The sequence below is a fragment of the Ictalurus furcatus genome, chromosome 18 (assembly GCF_023375685.1).
Source record: "Ictalurus furcatus strain D&B chromosome 18, Billie_1.0, whole genome shotgun sequence".
NCBI lineage: Eukaryota > Metazoa > Chordata > Actinopteri > Siluriformes > Ictaluridae > Ictalurus > Ictalurus furcatus.
This window is the reverse complement of record NC_071272.1, coordinates 18,893,597-18,916,176: the sequence shown is the minus strand read 5'-3', so window position 1 is coordinate 18,916,176 and position 22,580 is coordinate 18,893,597. Positions and strand designations below refer to the sequence as shown.

The following is a 22,580-nucleotide window of genomic DNA, read 5'->3' as shown; positions in this document are numbered from 1 at the left end:
ATCAAATGAAATCATGACGCCTTAAAAAACGGAGAAGGACAGACAGTGATGTTCTCAGAAACGTGGCTGGCTATTGGCTCAGTTCCATTCGCCTGGTTTTAGCGTTACGAGAACATTGAAACACATGCTGTGTTGCACAAGTCGCAGCAGTAAATAGAGCCAGATTTTAGGTGATAATGAAGCATTAATGTCAATTCTGTAATATAAACAGCACCCATATTAATAAACACTACATTTCCTGTTTTGAGCAGAACACATTTCTCTACCGCAGCATCATGGCGCACCAGCAGCGTGTGCGTCCCACAACTTAGTTTTTGAGGATCTCCACTCTGGTCACATTTGCGAATGCGGTTGTAAATGTGAGCAATTGGCTGCAAAAAGCATTGTTGTTCTGACCATTTACACCAGTGGTATTTGATGAAAATCCATTTTGCTCTTAAGTTTGTGCACAATTTATATTTACGGAGACTCACGGACACAAACCTCTTGAATTCAAATTGTTAATGAGTTAATGCAATTTTATGCACCAATGACGTCAAGATTAAATCCTTCATTTATTCAAGTACACCAGTTTAATGAACATTTTTAGAAACTCCGTCATTTCATAATAATGACCTGAAAGCAAGCAGTCCAAACACAAATTAAGACAAATAAGACTAGATGTTCCATTAGGACAAATTTAATGGTACTCTGTAAAAGGCGGAAAAGCTAGATTATGTCTGTGATGGCTGGCACGCTGCAATGGCTTAGGTGCATTACTGGAAAATTTAGCATGCACCAAATTTAGAAGGCACTCATTCATATTTAGTCATCATTTTGTCCTTTTCAGCTCTTTTATGGAGTTTTGTGGGTATCACTAAAGAGCTGTGCCGTGAACACATTCGGTCATTTACGGCCGATTTGTCATTTATCGACATATGCGAATCATTTATCGAGTGCGATAAATCTGTGTTAACGAAACTTTTATCAACCTGCCAGAAAATTGTTCCGTTCAGTTTGACCTAGATAAACAGCCGTCTGGGTTTTTCGTTTTGCCTTTGTGTTATTGACTTTATTGTGTGTTTAAAACATGTCCACTGCCCCATGAATCCCAAATTCCCTCCATTTTCTATGTTCTGTCTCTGCCCCTGATCACACTGCAGTTTTTATCTAAGCACACACTGCACACAACTCCAGCCTGAAGTCTGCATCACTGCTACTGTTTCTCAGAATTTATGAATCACCCTGGACATCTTTCCACATCATCAGTCAGACTCATGTATGCATCACGTCGTGAATCACGTCAATCCGCACTTTGATCAAATGAAAATTCTTCATGTTCAAATCTGTGCAATCATTGTTTCACGTGTGCAGTTGGTCTGTGTAACCACAGTGTCAGGAAGTCTAGTTCACTGGGTGACGTGTACGGAATATACGGCCCCATACAGCTCACAGTGCACAGGTCAACAATGAAAGAAGTACCCTTTGTTTGCCCATTTTGGTCAGGATCTGAAGCGTTACAGGTAAAGTGTGATTCTTTAAGGTGACCATGAGGAGGATAGCACTTGGATATCAAAATCAGTTTTAAGACAGGCCTAATTACTCGATAAAAAAAAAAAATACATGCTCCGTCCTAACAGTGTTGAAAGCATGCATAAAATATGTCATTTCTACACATTTGCTTACATTTTTATTGCTTAAGAATTTCAACATAGCCTCATTTTCCGCATGGACGACAACATAATTTGAGTATTTCCATGGACCTGATTTTTATGTCCATTGGAACAGATTTTAATGAGAGAACAACATTGTTGTTAATGCTTGTTGTAATATTTGTCTTGTTTATGATACTACTAAACAGTGTCGTAATTTGTAAAATAGATCCCATTTGTCATAACGGATCCTTTTATAGATTCCAGATAAACGGACACGCAGCCTTTTCTGCTTTAAGCACATAAAATAAACGGCGTGCAAAAAATAAATAAATTCCGCTTTCCCTATGTTTATGTTTCAGGCCTCAACTCCTTCACCACAGATTCGGGGCCCTTGTCCAGTTCAAACCAAACGATTTACAATCAGTCAGCCGACAAGGCAAAAAACCCATTTTTTCAGTGCAAATTTTGTGTGCGCTACTTTCGATCGAAATCCCTCCTCAAAGAGCATGCTAAGAAGGTCCATGGCGTTGAAGGAGGAGCGTATTCAAACGACCATTCAAATTCACTCGAGACCTCCAAGTCAGGCTTCAACGTTACAGCACATCATAGCGTCGATAAGCTGTACTCGTGTCAGTATTGTACATATAAATCTCCTCGAAGAGCGAGAATCCTGAAGCATCAGAGTATGCATCACAAAAATAATTTTCTGGCCCATTCAGAGTCTCCTGTTGAAGCAGAAGCTGAAACAGAGGTTCTGGACATGGACTCCGATGCCATGTCTTCGGAAGAACAGTGTGAGGAATCACAGGATCTTACCGAACGTAACGTTTTGGAATCCATGATCAAAGCAAGGTCCAGAGGTGGCTTCAGCTGTGAGTGGTGTGGCTTCCAGACCTCTCAAAGACAACAGTTATGTGATCACATGATGAAGAAGCACCGAAACATGGTGAAGATTATGGTCTCACTACAAAAACCCAAAGCAGATGGAAGTGCAGGATCTTCTAAATCAAATTCTCCTTCATCGCCAAGAAGCACTCCAACGTCCAACTTGATGTCAGCTGATCTAAGTGGCAATGAAGGCTCCTCAGCATCTGTGAAAGGTAGTGCCTCAGTGAAGTCCCTATCAGGGCTGTCACCTTTTCAGTATTCCCATATTGCAGGAAAGATTCCCAACAGCACAGGATCGTCCATACTGTCAGAGAGGTCGACTTTTGCCATGTCAGACATGTCGCACTCAAGGGTGGATCTGGATACCAGCGTGTTGAACGATTCACAAAGCAGCTCTGATGATGATGAACTCTGTGACGTTGATGATCCTACTTACAACGACTCGTTGTGCACTGTGGATTCTGCTAAGCTGCTTCTGTCAGAGGAGGATAATAAACTGCTGGAGACCGAAGGAATTCCAATTGGAAGGCATCTGAATAAATTCCAGTGCCCATTCTGCTCTTTTTTGGCTAAACATCATAGCAGTATCTCTCACCATATAGAAAACATACACTTAGCCAGCCAAACCACCTTGTACAAGTGTGATGAGTGTACATTTCTTTGTACAAGTTCAGTAAAACTTGCCACACATAAGCAATGTCACAGTGGCTCCTCTACTGAATGGGACATCATGGACCTAACCAATGAAAGCCAAGATGGCCAAATTGAAAACTCAGTCAATGGAGGAAATGGCAGCTCTACCATGAATGGCCAGAAATCCACCGATGTAGAAGAGGAAAATTCTCATCATTGTTCACTCTGTAATTTTTCCACAATGACACTGAAAGATTTACATGTCCACCAGCAACATAAGCACTCATACTGTGATGGGATACAACCCACAAGTCAAGACGATTCGTTAAATGAGCAGCAGGATTCTGAATCCGAATCATACGGAACATCGAACTTTGTGCAAAAAACTCAAACGTCAATCCTTGGATTTTCCTCCAGAAAGCACCTCATTGGAAAGACTGCCAGGAAGTCCATAAACGACTTGCCTCTGGATCTGTCTCCGGTCAAGAAACGGACAAGAATTGACGAAATTGCAAACAACCTTCAAAGTAAAATCAGTCAGAGTCAGCAGCAAGAGGACGTTATTAATCTCGATGATATGGAGGATGAGGAAGAGGAAAATGAAAATCATGTGGATGAGAAAAAAGAGAAAGATAACTCCGAGATCCAAAGCCGACGCTTCACTTATAATACGCAGCATTTGTACATCAGGAAACCTGATTTTGTTCAAACGGAGCGTGGTGTCGGCAAAAGGAAGCGTAGCTTGCAGTCCAAGTTAACCTCAAGAAACATCCCTATCCAAGTCACTGTCTCTGATGATGAGGACAGCTTTGGTGCAGAGTCTAAAGATATCCATGATCAAAGCAGTCAAGATAGCAGAGAGATGTATCAAGAGAGCACAGAGTACACAGAGGAACCTGGTAACCTTTTCTACTGTAAACACTGTGAGTACCAAAACAAGTCTGCTCGCAGTGTTAGCACCCATTACCAGCGTATGCATCCCTACATTAAGTTTAGCTTTAAATACATTCTTGATCCAGAGGATCAGAGTGCTGTCTTCCGTTGCCTAGAGTGTTTCATCGAATACAACAACTTCAGTGACTTACACAAGCACTACATGGATCATCATCCAGAAGCTAGCAATGTTCTCAACTTTAACCAGCCAGATTTGGTGTACACGTGTCGCTTCTGCTCATACACCAGCCCAAATGTCAGAAGCCTGATGCCTCATTACCAAAGAATGCACCCCTCAGTGAAAATCAACAATGCCATGATCTTCTCGAGCTACGTGGTCGATCAGCCTCAGAAAGGAACTACAGAGTCGCAGACACTGAGAGAAATCTTGAATTCAGGGCCCAAGAGCTTCACCAACTCTGCCTCAAGGTCTTCTTCCAGTCCTGCCCTTAAAAACTCGATCAAAACCCCTGACTCAAATGTGGACTCTGAAGCCTTCAGAGAAGTCGTCGATGGTAATGTTGTGGTGTACGATTGTGACATGTGCTCATTTGCAAGCCCTAATATGCACTCCGTATTGGTTCACTATCAGAAAAAGCATCCTGAACAGAAGGCATCATACTTTCGCATACAGAAGACCATGCGGGTCATATCGGTAGATCGAGCGCAATCATCAAACAACTCCGCATTTACCCTGTCAAGTACTCCGAAGCCCTCAAATGTTATGCCCGTGACTCTGGATGATGAACTTTACTACTGCAAACACTGTGTTTACAACAATCGATCTGTGGTGGGCGTTCTAGTTCATTACCAAAAGCGCCATCCAGAAATCAAGGTGACTGCTAAATACATAAAGCATGCACCTCCTACACTTGGGTTGATGAAACTCATGGATGAGTTGCAGATTGCACCTCCTAAAAAGTTTCTGAAACAGTTAAGTACCAATGCAACTGATGGATCCAATCATTTGCCTCCAAAAGGAACTGCAGACAAGGGGGAGGGTGAGATGTTGTTTTTCTGCCAGCACTGCGACTATGGAAACCGCACTGTGAAAGGAGTGTTGATCCACTACCAGAAGAAGCACAGAGAGGTAAAGGCAAATGCAGATTTGGTTCGAAGACACACTGCTGTGGTTCGCAGTCAGAGGGAAAGGGCGCAGATGATCCAAACAGGAAGTTCCACATCCACTGCAACCTCAGCCACTGATGCAGAGAAATCCAGAGCACTTAGATCTTTAAAGTGCAGACACTGTGCCTACACATCTCCCTATGTGTATGCCTTGAAGAAGCATCTTAAGAAGGATCACCCCACTGTGAAGGCCACAGCCATGACCATCTTGCGCTGGGCTTATCAAGATGGAATCTTGGAGGCTGGTTATCACTGTGAATGGTGTATTTATTCCCATGCTGAGCCCAGTGGGCTGCTCATGCATTACCAAAGACGACACCCAGAGCACAACGTTGATTATGCTTATATGGCCAGCAAGTTGTGGGCCGGCCCTGACACGTCCACCTCCAAGCAAGTGGGCAACTCTGAGATAAAGCATTACCAATGCAGAGATTGTGCCTTTGAGGCTTGTTCTGTTTGGGACATCACCAACCATTACCAAGCTGTTCATCCGTGGGCTGTCAAAGATGACGAGTCTGTTCTCATTGACATCATTAAAGGAAACCATACATCAGATAAGCTTATGTCTCCAATGGGAAAGGGAAATGTCTCAACATCCAGCCCATTCAACAGTCTCCAGTCTGATGAAGGCACTGTGGAGATTAGCAGGTCGGTACCTGAACATCATCCGCACCTTTCCTTCTCCACCAGCTCGTCTATATCAAACAATCCCTACCAGTGCACTGTGTGTCTGTCTGAGTACAATAGCCTTCATGGACTTCTGACTCACTATGGCAAGAAACATCCTGGCATGAAAGTGAAGGCTGCGGACTTTGCACAGGAAGCAGATATCAATCCTAGTTCAGTTTACAAGTGCAGACACTGTCCGTACGTGAACTCCCGCATCCACGGGGTTCTTACACATTACCAGAAACGCCATCCACTGATCAAAGTAACGGCTGAAGACTTTGCTGATGACATTGAGGAGGTCAAAGATTTGGTGCCGGAGGGAGATGAAAAATCAAAAAACCAGAGGCAGGGATACGGTGCCTACAGGTGCAAGATGTGCCCTTATACTCATGGAACACTTGAGAAATTAAAGATTCATTATGAGAAATATCACAACCAGTCTGTTTCAGATATATTTACGCCAACGCAAATGCAATCCTCGGTTAGAAAAGAGGACAGTGTCGCTGAATGCAGTGCTAGCAGTATGACTGAAGCACCTGAGAGATGCGAGATCGATCTTACGCTCTCAGAATTCGCGAAGGGAGAGAAACATACCGTGTTCAGATGTCAGCTGTGCAAATACTTCTGCTCCACCAGGAAGGGTATAGCTCGGCACTACCGCATCAAGCACAACAATGTACGAGCTCAGCCCGAAGGCAAGAACAATGTCTTTAAATGCGCCCTGTGCTCCTACACCAACCCCATCCGGAAAGGTCTGGCTGCTCACTATCAGAAACGACATGACATCGATGCATACTACACACATTGTCTCGCTGCTTCCAAGACATTGACTGAGAAACCAAACAAAGTGACTGTACCGCTGGCCTCTGAAGAAGATAAATCAGCGATGAGTGAGGAGCTGAGACAAGCAGTAGACCGAAGGAAGTGCTCACTCTGCTCTTTCCAGGCATTCAGCAGGAAAAGCATTATCTCGCACTATGTCAAGCGCCACCCGGGGGTTTTTCCAAAAAAGCAATCCTCTAGCAAACTCGGTCGTTACTTCACTGTGATTTATCCCAAGGATCCAGAGACACCAGCCATTATGGAGGACATAGAACTGGTGGAAGTAAAATCAGAGAATGATGAACACCTGGAGAACGACTTGGAATGGCCACAATTCAAGTGCATGAAGTGTTCTAAGCTGACCTTTGACACCACTGACCTTCTCGTCTCACATTACAATGATTACCACAGCAACGAGCTCAGGCGGGACTTTGTCACCATACAGAGCCCAGTGGAGGAAGGCGCCGAGCTCTACCAATGTGCTCACTGTGAAATCAAGTTCCTCACGCTTCCTGAGCTTAGCATCCACCTTACAAAGCACAACGAGAAGTTTGAGAAAATTACAGTGCACCACGAACGGAGGAAGCAGCTCCAGATCAGGCGGAAATCCACAGAGGCACAACCAGAAAACAAGGTGAGCTGTAATGAATATGTTCTTGCTTTGTTTACCTTTGTGAATGTTTAAGCTACATGCTAAAACTGACCAAATGCCTCATCACTTGTAACGTGTTTCACAGATGGACGTCTCAGTTGAAAAAGCTCCTATTGGCTACCGATGCAACTTTTGTGTTGAGATTCACCCGACACTTCGAGCTATTTGCAACCATCTGAGGAAGCACGTTCAGTATGGCGAAGCCAAAGAAGGACATGTGGAGGTAAAAACGGGACACTGTTCAAGTTTTACTTCCTTGCAACGGAATTGTATGAGAATTGCATCATGCTTTGATTTTATTTAAATAACTTTCTCTATAAGCTACCTTTGTATGTTCCTTGCTATTGTTGAATCTTGCAGGCTTGCGATCAGACACACGTTTGATTTATTGTAATAAAGGAAATCGCAATGAAATCTAGCTTATAGATGATAAAATTGAATTACTGTAACTAAAATAAAAACATCATGAATGTACTTATGTAAATATGAAAATCATATGTAAATCTGTTTCCTCTGACAGCAGGGAGTGGTGGAAATTTCTGATGGCATCGCCAATGGCAGCATGGAGGATGCGGTCAGTACGGACACTGTTCCCACTGAGGCAGGGGATAGCGTGTTGGTCACCATGGCGACGGGGATCACGGAGAGGGTTCCGGAACACCGGTGCGATATGTGCGATCGAGTTTTCATGTCCATGCAGGGACTCCGATCTCACGAACGAAGCCATTCGGCCACAGCGATGATCAACAGAGACGACAAGTACAGTTGCCAGTACTGTCAGTTCCAGTCAGCTTTCAGACACAAGTATGGCGAGAAATATCCAAACAGCCACTTTATACTTTATTTACGATGTCAGAAAAATGTTAGCATGGAACCGAATTCTGTTCATCTGCAACTGTCTCGTTTCGTTTTTCCTTCAGTCTGGACCGACACGTTCAGTCTCATCACGGACATCACAAACCATTCCGCTGTAAACTCTGTCCCTTTAAATCAGCCTACCTGAGCCGCCTGAAGAGTCACCTGCACAAATCACATGCAGGTACACAGACACAGACACACACACACATACACACACACACACACACCTGCGCACAAACACACACACACACACACACACACACCTGCACAAATCACACACAGGCACGTACATGCACCTGCACTAATCCCATGCAGGTACAGACACATACATACATACATACATACATACACACACACACCTGCACACACCCACACACCTGCACAAATCACACACAGGCACATACATGCACCTGCACTAATCCCATGCAGGTGTACACACACACACACACACACACACACACACACACACACACACAAATCACACACAGGCACGTACATGCACCTGCACTAATCCCATGCAGGTGTACATGCATACACATGCACACACACACCTGCACAAATCACACACAGGCACGTACATGCACCTGCACTAATTCCATGCAGGTGTACACACACACACACCCACACAATTGCACAAATCACACACAGGCACGTGCATGCACCTGCACTAATCCCATGCAGGTGTACACACACCTGCACAAATCACACACAGGTACACATACACAAACACATACACACCTGCACAATTGTTTTTTGTTTATCTGTGATGCATTTCTACAGTAGATGTTAATGACTGTTGTTGTTGTTACTGTAGTCTTTGTTATTGTTGTTGTTTGTTTGTTTGTTTGCTTCAGGTGAGAACACGTATAAGTGCATCTCATGTCCATTCTCGACGATGACGATCAGTCAGCTGAAGGATCACTCACTGCAAGAACACGGGGAAACTCTCACACTGCCCCGACTGAGAGCCCGAGCTGCCCTTCGCACCACCCACACACTCACACACAACAACGCACAACACACACCAAGCGACGCCACCACCAAAGGTACGCACCAACACTGTACTCAGGTCAAAGGTCACACATTTAGACCAATAATGACATACTCACATAGACATGTGTTATCCTCACACAGGGTGTGTTATGGAGCTGATAAGGGGTGTGAAGTGTGTTGTAGTAGTTTACATTTTCAGTACGATACTCAACACCCAAGTCTAAACTGCTACTCATCCTCGCTATCCCAACACACACTAAAAACACATCCTCATCAACACAATTGCAATCATTTTCATCAGGTCTCTGTCATTTTAAATAATACTCTATAGTGTTGAGTACATGCTCTCTCTCTGTCTCTTGTCAGACTCTGTGTCGTATTTGGAGCCGCCAGATGTTCAACAGCAGTTGAGTCATTACCAATTGGCGTCTCGTAATCAGGCTCCACCCACTCTCTTGTCGGTTTCTCCTGGCCCCTCCCCATCGACAGGGGCAGAGACGTTGGGAGCAGCTCTGTCCCGCCCTGACGCCACCCTAACCTGTGAATTCTGTGAGTTCAGCTCAGGTTATATGCAGAGTCTGAGGAGACATTACCGAGACCGCCACGGAGGAAAGAAACTCTTCAAGTGCAAAGACTGTTCCTTCTTCACCTGCTACAAGTAACTACATCATCATCATAACCATAATAATCACTGCGTGTTTGTTTTTGTTTTGGGTGTATATTTCGGTATTTGTCTTGCTGTTTGCTTTAATGTTCATGTTGGTGTTTATTTTCGGGTTTGCTTTGATGTTTATTTCAGTGTTTTCATTTTTTTTTCATTTGTTTTTTCTATGTGTGTTTTGAAGTTTGATTTGGTGTTTTATTTTATATTCATTTTTGGTATTGTTTTTTCCTTTGGTGTTTATTTGCTGCTTGTTTTAGTGTTTGTTTTGGAGTTGTTTTGTATATATTTGGTGTTTATTTGGTGTTTGTCGTGCAGGTCCACCTTCACCCTGCATGTGGAGGCCGGACACAGTCCCCCCTCTGATGATGGACTGAGAGAACTGCGCTGTCCTTTCTGTCTCTATCACACCAAGTCCAAGAGTCACATGATCGACCATGTCCTCCTTCACCGAGGTATGGACATACCGTCAACTTTACCACCCTCCACTGCACATCTGTCCACTGCACCACCGTACACTATACCACCCTCCACTGCACCACTGTCCACTGCACCACTGTCCACTACACCACCGTACACTACACCACCGTACACTATACCACCCTCCGCTGCACATCTGTCCACTACACCACCGTACACTATACCACCCTCCACTGCACATCTGTCCACTGCACCACTGTCCACTACACCACCGTACACTACACCACCATACACTATATCACCCTCCACTGCACATCTGTCCACTACACCACCGTACACTATACCACCCTCCACTGCACATCTGTCCACTGCACCACTGTCCACTGCACCACTGTCCACTACACCACCGTACACTATACCACCCTCCACTGCACATCTGTCCACTACACTACCGTACACTATACCACCCTCCACTGCACATCTGTCCACTGCACCACTGTCCACTACACCACCGTACACTATACCACCCTCCACTGCACATCTGTCCACTGCACCACTGTCCACTACACCACCCTATACTACACCACCTTGCACTATACTACCATCCACTACACATCTGTCCATTGCACCACTGTCCACTACACTTGTCCACTACACCGTCCATTACACCACCTCCTCTATATCACCTTCCACTGCACATCTGTCTCCTACACCACCATCCTCTGTGCCATTCTGCACTACACATCTGTCCACTACACCACCGTCCATTACACCACCTCCTCTATATCACCTTCCACTGCACATCTGTCTAGTACACCACCATCCTCTGTGCCACTCTGCACTACACATCTGTCCAGTACAACACTGTCCACTACACATCTATCCACTACACCACTGTCCCCTACACATCTGTCCTCACACCAGAATCCCCTGCACCACTCACCACTACACAAACAACCACTACACCACTGTCCTCTTAACCACTGTCCTCGATACCATAGAACTGATCATCATTTCCCTCTCTGTCCCCCCAGAAGAGCGCGTGATCCCTCTGGAAGTGTCTCGCTCTAAACTGTCTCGTCACCTGGACGGTTTGATCTTCCGCTGTCATAAGTGCACCTTCACATGTTCAAGTGCCGACAGTCTGCAGCAGCACATTGACAAACACGATGAGCCCAAACCGTACGAGTGTCGACTGTGTTACTATGACACAAAACACCAGCAGCAGCTCGAGGATCACCTCCGAGACGAACACAAGGTCAGCCTCCATCCCCTGTCCCAAACAGCACACTTCGTAAGAACACTACGTAGTGTTCATAATTAAATGTTCGAAACACTAGCACACACAGATGCTATTTTAATGACGCAGATTGATGGTTTTGGTAAAGTTGCTAAATTTATGTCCTGTTTTTTGCTGTTAGGTGATCCGTAACTTTGAGCTGATGGGCAGAGTGAATCTGGACCAGCTGGATGTTCTGAAAGAGAAAATAAACAGTGAAGAGGAAGAGGAACTGAAGGAGGAAGAGGAAGAAAAGGAGGAACTGGTGGCCATTGATGATGATGAGCAAACCGAGGAGGCAGAAAGAGAAGAAGAGAAAGAGATGGAAGAGGAAGTGACAGCCACACAGGAAGAGAGTAAACAGGAAGCAGAGATGGCGGGTAAACAATAAACTACATCACTGCATAAAAATTATTATTAAGAATTATGTTCTCCTAAAAATGCTACAATTTGAATTCTACATTTATTTAAAACATTTAAGCAGGACTGAAGAACTGGAAACATGAAAACTAGTGAATTTACCAGCATTAATAAAAAAATAATTAAAAGAATATACTGTCTGGTCCATAAGTTTTTGGATAGTCACACAATCTTTGTAATTTTGCTTCTGTACACCACCAAAATGGATTAGAAATGAAGCAATCAGGGTGTGATTGAATAGTAGACTTTCAGCTTTAATTCACTGGGGTTTAACAAAAAATATTGCATTAACTGATTAGGAATTACAGCTGTTATTTGCAGTGTCCCTCCATTTTCACAGGCTCAAAGGTATTTGGACAATTGGCTGATAAGCAGTTTCATGGCCAGGTGTGGCCATTGTTTATCCTCATTATTTCATGACCAATTAAGGAGATAAAAGGTCTGGAATTGATTTTCATTTGGTAGCTGTCCATGGGAACTCTCAATATACAATCCAAAGAGTTGATGTAAGTGCAGGAGACCACCATTAGGATGAAAAAAAAAAAAACAGACTAGAAATCAGAGAGATAGCAAAAACTTTAGGAATGGTCAAACCAACAATTTGGTACATTCTTAAAAAGAGGGAATACACTGGCGAGCTCAGCAACACCATAAAGGCCTGGATGACCAAAGAAAAAAGTGGATGATCACAGAATTCTTTCCTTGGGGAATAAAAACCCCTTCACAACATCTAGCTAAGTCAAGAACACTCTCGAGAAGGTAGGTGTATCATTGTTAAAGTCTACAATCAAGAGACACCTTTATGAATGTGAATAAAGAGGGTTTACCTCAAGATGCAAACCACTGGTAACTATCAAGAACAGAAAGGCCAGGTTACACTTTGCTAGGGAAAAAAAAAGCCTGCCAGTTCTGGAACAAGATTCTTTGGACAGATGAAACCAAGATTAACTTGAATCAGAATGATGGGAAGAGAAAAGTATGGAGAAGGAAAGGATCCAAAGCATACCACATCATCTGTCAAACATGGTGGAGGAAGTGTTATGGCATGGGCATGTATGGCTGCCATTGAAACTGGGTCACTGGTGTTTATTGATGATGTGACTGCTGATATAAGTAGCAGGATAAATTCTGAAGTGTATAGAGCAATACTTTCCACTTAGATTCAGTAAAATACTGTAAAACTGATAGGATGGCACTTCACAGTACAATGACCCAAAACATACAGCATCCCAAGAGCTTCTTAAGGCAAAAAAATGACATGTTCTTAAATGGCTGAGTCAGTCACCTGACCTCATAATGAGCATGCTTTTCACTTACTGAAGACAAAACTGAATGAAGAAAGACCCACAAACAAGCAGCAACTGAAGGCGGCTGCAGTAAAGGCCTGGGAGGAAACTCGGCATTTGGTGATGTCCACGGTAATGGAAACAATTTGCATCCAAGTATTAAAAATAATCCTTATATTTATAATTGTTAGTTTGTCCAATTACTTTTGAAAATGGAGAGACTCTGGGGAAAAAATGTCTGTAATTTCTAAAACGGTTACTGCAATATTTTTGTTAAATCCCTTGAATTAAAGATGAAAGACTATACTTGTGGTTGTGTACAGAGGCAAAATTACAAAAAAGGGTGACTGTCCGAATACTTATGGACCTAGATATATTAATTAAGCCTTTATTCCTACTGACACCATCAATCCTCTCTCTCTCTCTCTCTCTCTCTCTCTCTCTCTCTCTCTCTGGTTTGGGATGGTGTGCTGTTACAGAAATGATGATGGCGTGTTCTCCGAGTGCAGGGAAAAAGTTTCCATGTGAGTTTTGTGGCAGAACTTTTTCTCTTAGTTTGGAATGGGAACGTCATGTTCTCCGCCACGGCATGTGAGTGTCCGGCTTTCGGTCATGTTTGTGTTCAAGTACAATCAAAAGAACCACAGAAAATACATTAACTATATTTTATTAGTAGTAGTAGTTGTAGTAGCAGTATTTATTATTATTATTATTATTATTATTATTATTCAGCTTCTACACTTGGTTTGAGGTATTATTTTTCCTTTTCAGGACTGTTAACAGCAACATGAGAGCTATGAGCCCAGTTGCCTCAGTAACAATAACAGATGGAGGCATCGACCAATCAGCTAACACTACAGAAGTCGAGAGAGTGTATCAGTCCAGCCAATCGGAGAGTTCTGTTCAGAATGAGGAAGACTGAGAGACCAAAAATGACATATAGAAATGTACTGTGTTATAATGGTGTACGGTTTGTTGTTGGAAAAAAAAAAACTAGGCTGCTTCATGGACACTTGATTTTAAAAAAAAAAAAATAAAAAAGTGAGGAAAAAAGCAAAACTGTTCATGGTTTTGAAGCATTGTTAGATTTTAAGTGTTAAACATGGGTTCTATAGGTTGTGTTACATCCTAGCTGTGTGTTAAATCGCTGATCCTTTAAAAAGTGTGACTTGGTCCCATAGGACAGATGCTAATAATATATTGGTAACCAATAGTGACGAATCTGTAAGAACTCTGTTCAGGTCAAATAAACACTTCCTGTAAGGTGACGTGTTAAAAATGTCCCTCGTTTTACTTACCTTCTGAAGGCTAAATATATTAATGATAAAATGATACATCTATTCAAACTTTCAGACATGCACTGGGTGAAATTCTACTGGGATTATATTAAAGGAACAGTTTGTGTTTCAGCACCCCCAATGCCCCATGTTAGGCTAACTGCAGTGAAATTTCATGTGAATTTTACCCAGAAGATATTTTATTGGCTTAAGCATAGGATAGGACATTATGATTATGATATTTATATTTGATTTGATGGATATATTGGTGTCTATTTTCTCCCAAAGAAGTTAATTACACTGTATATTTTTTTCCCTTAAAAATTAAAGGGAAAAAAAATTTAATAAAAAACATTTTTGAAATGTTCTTTATTAAGCAAATACTTGCTGGATTAGATTGGATTAGACACTTAAATATTGATCATATTGCCAAAAAAAAAAACCAACAACCCTGAATTGTCTAAATTTAAAAAAATTTAATTACATTTTATTTCATTTTATAATATTACAAAAAAATATATTAAGAAATTACTGGCTGTGTTAAACATCAATAAGCATGTCTGTGATATCTTTTTATTCATATATATTTGGCACAATTTTTCAACATACAAAAACAAAACAAAAATAGAATTGTTATTATATTATATTATATTATATTATATTATATTCAGAACTCTAAATTCCGGATCTTATTATTAGGCATTTAAAAAATGTGTAAAAAATTAAGGCTCCATTTCCGTGAGCCAAAATTTGTGTGTATTGTTTTAATTAGAACCATAAGGCTCAATTCTAAACAGCTATGTTTCTGTCCCAGTATAAAATTATTTCTACTGCAAGTATTTTGTTCGCAAGATTTTTACAGCTTCAGGACACTAAAATGACAGATATTCCTCGTTTTAGCGATTTATAAACGAAGCTGTGATGATTCTGTAACGCCTGACACACAGATCGTGTGATTTGACCTGAACGCTGACTTACAGATTCAATATTTTTTTACATTTTTAGCCTTGTGTTAATCTTTAATCCTGTAGCTGAATTCCTTCAGGAATAGTCACCATCTTATTTGTATCAGACGTTTGTTGATTTTATTTTTATTTAATTTTATTTTTATTTAGTATATGGACAAACACTGGGCCCCAAAGTTTTGTAGCAAATTGCTACTGTAGTTTTATTCTATTTTTAATTCAAATTTTTATTTAGTTTCTGCTGCTTTGAAGGCATGTTCCTGCACTCCATCATGTATGAAAGCAAAACTTTAAAAAAAAAAAAACAAAAAAAAAAAACAACCTGCTTATGTAGTAACTTAAAGCACCTTCAACTCCATGGCTCCATTTTTTTTTTTTTTTTTGATTACAGGAAACAAGAACTGAAGAAGAGTAGCATTTTGGGTTTAGCTATTTGATATCGAGCAGCTCATCCCAACAAGCAATTAGGACAATTAAAAAAATTGTTTTATTTGAACATGCTTCTCCTTAAAGGAACAATGAATAGATTGTATGTGATGAAAGTTGCTGCTCAAAAACCCTGAAGCCTTATTATTATTATTATTATTATTATTATTATTATTATTATTATTATTGAGGTAATTTTTCACCATTTCTTTCCAAACACATTTTGGTGCAGTTACAGTACAATACAGTCACGTCCCAAACTAAGGGAAAATCATTTTTGGGCAGTGAGATGTTGACCCGTTTTACAGCAATCCCATAATTCTCAGAGAATTCTCAATAAATTAGTAATTTTTTTTTAAACAAAATATTGTAATAATTGACTCTGTATTTAACGTTTTTTTCATAGTATTACACAATTACCTGCATAAAAGTTTCATTTCGTTAATTAATGTCTGTGTAAAGCAAAAATCATTTACAAATAGTTTAGAATTCATCACATTTTTCATAGAAACAGAAATCATGAGGAGTTGTGGCATCACTGATGGAGAAAAAAACAACAACTCCTACACGATTGTCTTTCCTGCTTTGTCTGATTAGCAAGGAAAGAGAATCCAGCTGTATTCTGGGTAATCAGCTTTTTTTTTCTTTTTCTTACTTTCTTTCTTTCTTTTTTTTTAACAGAAGCTTCATGTCAAGTGTTTGGGAATGTGGTGGGGTTTTTTTTTTGGTGTCGTCCATATTTAACAAAAAAAAAAGTCATTTTGTGTGGTTATAGGAAATACTTTTCTTTTTCTACCTTTAAAAAAGAAAAAAAAATGTTTCTTTCTTTATAAGCCTAAAAGTTTGTAAAAGACAGAAACCCGTTAAATTCTGAACACTGGATTGTTGTACATATGATTTAGAGTTTTGTTTGTTTGTTTGTTTGTTTGTTTGTTTTGTTTGAAGTTAGTTGAACAGTAGCCCCTCCATCTCGCCTTCTTCCTGTGAAACCCGTGACGTTGACTAGAAGTTTGTTGTTTACACTTTGATTTCTGGATATTCTGTAAATATTGTAATTCATCGGGTTTTTTTTAACTTGTTAATAAAGTTATCAGATAACGAGAAACGTGGCTCTGCAATCTTCTGGTTCACTCAGACTTGGGTTTTAACCGAGTTAAAGTCACGCTCACAAACTGCAGGATAAATCACATTAGACATGAACTTCACCATCGTTCAGCGTAAAGTGGGAGAAACTAATCTGGGGTAAAGCTTGTTTAAGCTCCATCCAAATCAATCACACAGCTGTCACTGTTCTCTTTCAGACCTAGCATGTAAAAGCTAACAAGCGAGAGAAGCTAACTAGCGAGTGAAAGCTAAAGTGCAGGTTTAAGGTGGTGGTGGTGTAAATCAGATTTATAAGGCACTTTTTGTCGCCCACATGAATGACGAGTTAAAGCACAGTAAAGTTAAAACCTCACATTGTCGTGTTTCATTTGTAAGTCTTTTCATGTACAGTTGTGTGCAAAAGTTTGGGAACCCCACACCAAATTACATATTTGGTTGATTTTCGAAGTGGAAAGAAGTAAAGACAACCTTTTCAGCAAATTTTTCTTTTTTTTCAGTAGGATAACAAGCCTGGTCTTTCTTGTTACAAATTTGTATGCCTAAAATACGCTTCAAAGAGAAAGGAAGCTATTAAAGAAAATCTATTTTGGACATTTGACCTTGCTGTGGCTTTGATACTGTTTGGATCAGTTCCAAAATTTTATCAGTTCATCTGCTGGATACAATGATAATTCCATAGAAACATTACAAACGTCTAACCATTAGTTGTTGAGAATCTTGGATGGATTCACAGGCAGACGAACACTTGGACAATCCGTACATAATTCCACCTAGTGGTGGAAGCATAGTAATAACATTTATTTCCCAAATATTACTCCACAATTACTTTATATTTGATTAACATAAACAAAATTGAAAAAATCGTGGCATTTGCAAAAGTTTGGACACCCAGTCACTACTTATTAACACCCCCTTTGGCAGATATCGCAGCTCACAAAGGCTTTTTGTAGCCAGCTAGGAATCTTTTATTTAGGGGACTGTGAGGGCGGCTTCAAACGCTTCAGCTTGCATTTCTTAATGGTGGAAATAGAGAGCTATGTTTTGGGTCATTGTACTGCTGTATAAACCAGCCTCTTTTCAGCTTCAGTTTCTTGACTGACTGTATCACATTTGCTTCCAGAGTTTGCTCATATTTACTGGAATCTATTCTTCCATCTACCCATGCAATGTTTGCACTGCCACTGGTTGCAACACAACCCCAAGCATAATAGCAAATAATCCACCCCCAGGTTTAATAGTTTGCAAGGTGTACTTTTCATCAAATTGTACTCCTTTTTTCTTCAAAGATACCTTGTGGTGAGTGTGGCCAAAGAGTTCAAATTTTTCTTCATCAGTCCATATCACTTTTTTTTCTTCAGTGCCTCTGGCTTATGTACATGTTGTTTTGCATACTTCAGACATTAACTTTTGTGAAATGGTCACAGGTAAGGTTTCCTTCTAATGACACTTCCATGCAAATCATGTTTGTGCAAGTACTACCCCAATTCTGAAAAAGTTGGGACAGTTTGGAAAATGCAGAAAAAAAAACCCAAAAAACAAAAAGTCATTTGAAAATTCAGTTCACTCTGTACTATATTGAAAACACATTATTAACACATTATTGACACGTTATTTGATGTTTTACTTTGTGAATTGAATTTATTTATGAAAGTATACACTCATTTCAAATCAAATTACTACAACACACTCTGGGACAGTCAACTTTTTAACACTGTGTAACATCACCTTTTCTTTTAATAACACTTATTAAGCGTTTGGACGCTGAGTGAAGACACCAGTTGGTTAAGTTTAGCAAGCGGAATTTTCCCCCATTCATCCATTATGCGTTTCTTCGGCTGCACAACTGTACAGGGTCTTTGTTGCCTTATTTTGCGCTTCATGATGCGTCACACGTTCTCAATGGGAGACTCAGGTCAGGACTGCAGGCAGGCCATGCTAGCACCCGCACTCTCTGCTTACGCAATCATGCGCTTGTAATCCAGGCAGAATATGGTTTGGCGTTGTCCTGCTCTGGATGACAGCATATGTTGCTCCAAGTTACCCATGCCATGGGCACTGACACGCCCCCATACCATGACAGACGCTGGCTTTTGGACCCGACGCTGATAACAGCTTGGATGGTCCTTTTCCTCTTTGGCCCGGAGAACACGACGGCTGTTTTGTCCAAAAACTATTTGAAATGTCGACTCGTCGGACCACAAAACACGATTCCACTGTGCTACTGTCCATCTCAGATGAGACCGAGCCCAGAGAAGTGGGTGGAGCTTCTGGACAGTGTTGATGTACGGCTTCTGCTTTGCATAGTAAAGCCTTAACTTGCATCTGTGGATGCAGCGGCGAATGGTGTTAACTGACAAAGGTTTACCAAAGTATACCCGAGCCCATGTCAGGATATCCATTACAGACTCATGACGGTTTTTAAGACAATGATGTCTGAGGGATCGGAGATCACGCGCATTCAGAAGTGGTTTTTGGCCTTTCCCTTTACGCCCCAAGATTTACCTGGATTCCTTGAATCTTTTAATTATATTGTGCACTGTAGAAGGTGAAATGCCCAAAATCCTACCGATTTGTCTTTGGGGAATGTTCTTCTCAAAGTGTTGGATAATTCGCTGACGCATCTGTTGGCAGATTTCCGAGCCTCGACCCACCCTTGCTCTTGAAGGACTAGGCCTTTTTGGAGGCTCCTTATATACTATGATTAGACAATTGCCTCACCTGTTTCACATCACCTTCTTATTTCAACTTTTCACATCGCGATTAGTCATAAATTGCCCTGTCCCAACATTTTTGGAATGTGTTACATGCATCAATTTCATTTATCGTCAAATAACTATGCAGTTGATTAGGTAAAACATCAAATACCTTGTCTTTATATGTTGTTGTTGTTTTTGTTTACATACACGTCAAAGTACATTTACATACCTACTCCTCTTTGTTTTATTTGCATTTTCCATATTGTCACAACCCCAACTTTAGAAATTGGGGTTCTAACACTGAAGAGTAGAACGTTGCACCACCACTCATGTATCAGCTAAACCTTCCCACAGGTCCTTGCAGTCATTTGGGGATTTTGTTTTGACTTTCTACCCAGCATATTCTTTCTCTCTCACTCTCTCTCTCTCTCTATCTCAGGAGTTGACACATGCGACTCCTGAGATACTTGTGATCCTGACCCCTTCTGCTCTCCAGACCTGCCTGATCCATCCTGGTGCCCTACTTCTGGTTGGAGTTCTCATCGGAAATGAAATCACTCACTTACTCTGAGGATGGCCTTGTATAGACAGCCTAAGGATACATGAGATTACTGTGGACTTAAAAACCATGAAGATGGCTTTGTACTGCAATTGAAGCAAACAGTTTTACTATGAATACTATAATGAATTTCCTGGTTTTCACACAACTACACTTTTGTACATGTAGGACACAGTTACAGAAGGGAATTATTTACAATTGTACTATCTGGTGTAACCCAGATGAGGTTTCTTCCTTGTATCGTCTCTGGGAGTTTTTCCTTACCACCGTCGCCTCTGGCTTGCTCATTACGGATAAATGTATCCATTTAGATTTTATATCATGAATTTATACATTTCTGTAAAGCTGCTTTGTGACAATGTTCGTTGTTAAAAGTGCTATACAAATAAAAATTCGATTGTAAAAATACAATTTTCAGATCCTCAGTCAGCTGTTTAGAAGAGCCCATGGTTCTAAAAGATTTGTTGCCAGGGTTTGATGAGTTTCCTAATGACAATTCTTGACCTGAGTAACGAGCCTTAACAAGTATATCAAGGCCTAACAAGTTAATTTAGTTCAGACTTTACTGAAAATTTGAAATGTGTCCAAACTTTTGCACGTGCTATAATTATGATTTTCTATTTTTAGGTTAATCGAGTATAAATTAACTGTGCCTTAACATTTGTAGAAAATGTTCTTTTTTTGAAACGTTTGCTGTAGAGGTTGTTTTTACTTCTTTTCACTTCAAAATTCAATGTGTGATTTGGACGGGAGTACACAAACATTTGCAAACAAATGTACGCTTAATAATTAGGGCTCTAATTATCCTGCTTAATGTGTTGTGATTAGCACTTATAGCAGTTTGGCAGTACAACGTGTGGATCGGCTCCTCTGGGACCCGGTGACGTGTTTTGGTGCATTTTTATCTGGGAAACCGTTCTGTTCCAGCAGGCCATCACCTCCCATCGCCTCTGCATATGTCACCTTGTTAATCTACTAATTCTGTTATACACACAAGCACACAGTGACGGGAGAACATGATGAGCTCAAACAGGCCGAACTGGACATTTATAGAGTATTCATTAAAAAAAATAAAAAATAAAAAGTTTTAAATTACTGGTAAGTATAATATTTAAATAAATTTATATTAATTTAAATAAAGCTTTTTGTCTCATTTTAAACTCAGATCCTAAATCAGGAGCTCCAAACTCCAGGAAGTTCAAGTTTTATCCATAAGAACATTTCCTACTTGTAAATAAATCAGATCTCTGTTTCGGAGCTTTTTGTACCTGTCCCATAGGACATTATATCTAGAAAGAAAGACAAAAAAAATGTTTGGGAAATATTCTCGTCTTAATTTTATAGTTCATCACTTTCGGGAAAACATTTTCTGATGACGCTTCTGTACTAGACTTGTGTTCGTTCAATGAACTGCATATATGCCCCACCCCCAGGGGCGTGTCTTGATCTACAGTATCAGCACATTAACAGTAAACATGGTTTGTCTGTGTGTTTTAGGCAGCGTGTCTTCCTGCGTACTATTTCCTTTTCCAACCATCGCTTTCTGGAGAAAAAAAAAATGGTTGGAGTTTATTCATTTGGAAGAGGGCGGAATTTATGGAAGGCACTTTTCAGGGAAGTGTTTTACCAACTTGGGGCTGTTGAATGGAGAATGTGATGTGGTTCCATCTTTATACATTGTCTGGGCTTCTCCATCAGTAAGCAATATCATTTTATTTACTATTAAATGCCTCCCAATGACAATCCTGCAGCTCATCTTCACCATCAGTGCTGTTGACACTCATCATTGGCTCACAATTCTTCCTACAATTACAATTGCATACAAAAGTTTGGTCACTCCTGGCCAAATGACATGGAATGCGAGAAGTTTGATAGCTAATGGGCAAGATTTTCTATCTTAAATTTTAAATGCAGCTAGTAGGGGTGGAAAACCAGAGACTGTTTGCATTCAAGAGACTTGGTTAAAACCTCAATTGGATTTTGTTTTATATGATTATGTAGTGGTAAGTCCTGATATAAGAGAGAGGGGGGGAGGAGGATGTGCTACATTTATAAACAAAGGAATACTGTACCAAGGCCAGCTCTGTGGTAGGTGTGGAACTGGACAGGGTGAGAAGAGGATGAGAGGGAAGCTGAAAGCTATCATGGACAATCCTTCTCATCCTCTCTACAGTGTATGGATTTAAGTTCTCAGTGGAGAAAACAAAAGTAATGATCTTTACAAATAAAAAAAAGGGCAAGGAATGTAAGTTGAAAATGTATATTTTGTTTATAAAC

The 22,580-nt window shown here is 40.7% G+C and overlaps 1 protein-coding gene across 5 annotated transcripts in view; it reads left to right on the top strand.

Annotated features, from left to right (window-relative positions):
- The window catches only part of znf462 (zinc finger protein 462), a 48,655-nt gene extending 29,948 nt beyond the window's left edge, over positions 1 to 18,707 (top strand). For 3 of the 5 annotated variants that reach the window (XM_053649456.1, XM_053649458.1, XM_053649457.1), the window contains exons 3-13: positions 1,994 to 7,341; positions 7,445 to 7,582; positions 7,880 to 8,163; positions 8,280 to 8,398; positions 9,072 to 9,263; positions 9,577 to 9,868; positions 10,190 to 10,326; positions 11,326 to 11,549; positions 11,713 to 11,950; positions 13,756 to 13,867; positions 14,048 to 18,706. In XM_053649456.1, coding sequence (XP_053505431.1) covers positions 1,994 to 7,341; positions 7,445 to 7,582; positions 7,880 to 8,163; positions 8,280 to 8,398; positions 9,072 to 9,263; positions 9,577 to 9,868; positions 10,190 to 10,326; positions 11,326 to 11,549; positions 11,713 to 11,950; positions 13,756 to 13,867; positions 14,048 to 14,198 — 7,235 coding nt within the window. In that variant the 3' untranslated portion in view covers positions 14,199 to 18,706. Of the gene's footprint in view, positions 1 to 1,993; positions 7,342 to 7,444; positions 7,583 to 7,879; positions 8,164 to 8,279; positions 8,399 to 9,071; positions 9,264 to 9,576; positions 9,869 to 10,189; positions 10,327 to 11,325; positions 11,550 to 11,712; positions 11,951 to 13,755; positions 13,868 to 14,047 lie in introns of all 5 variants that reach the window. The other 2 variants (XM_053649459.1, XM_053649460.1) reach the window with 2 other exon arrangements.
- The last annotated feature ends 3,873 nt before the right edge of the window (positions 18,708 to 22,580 follow it).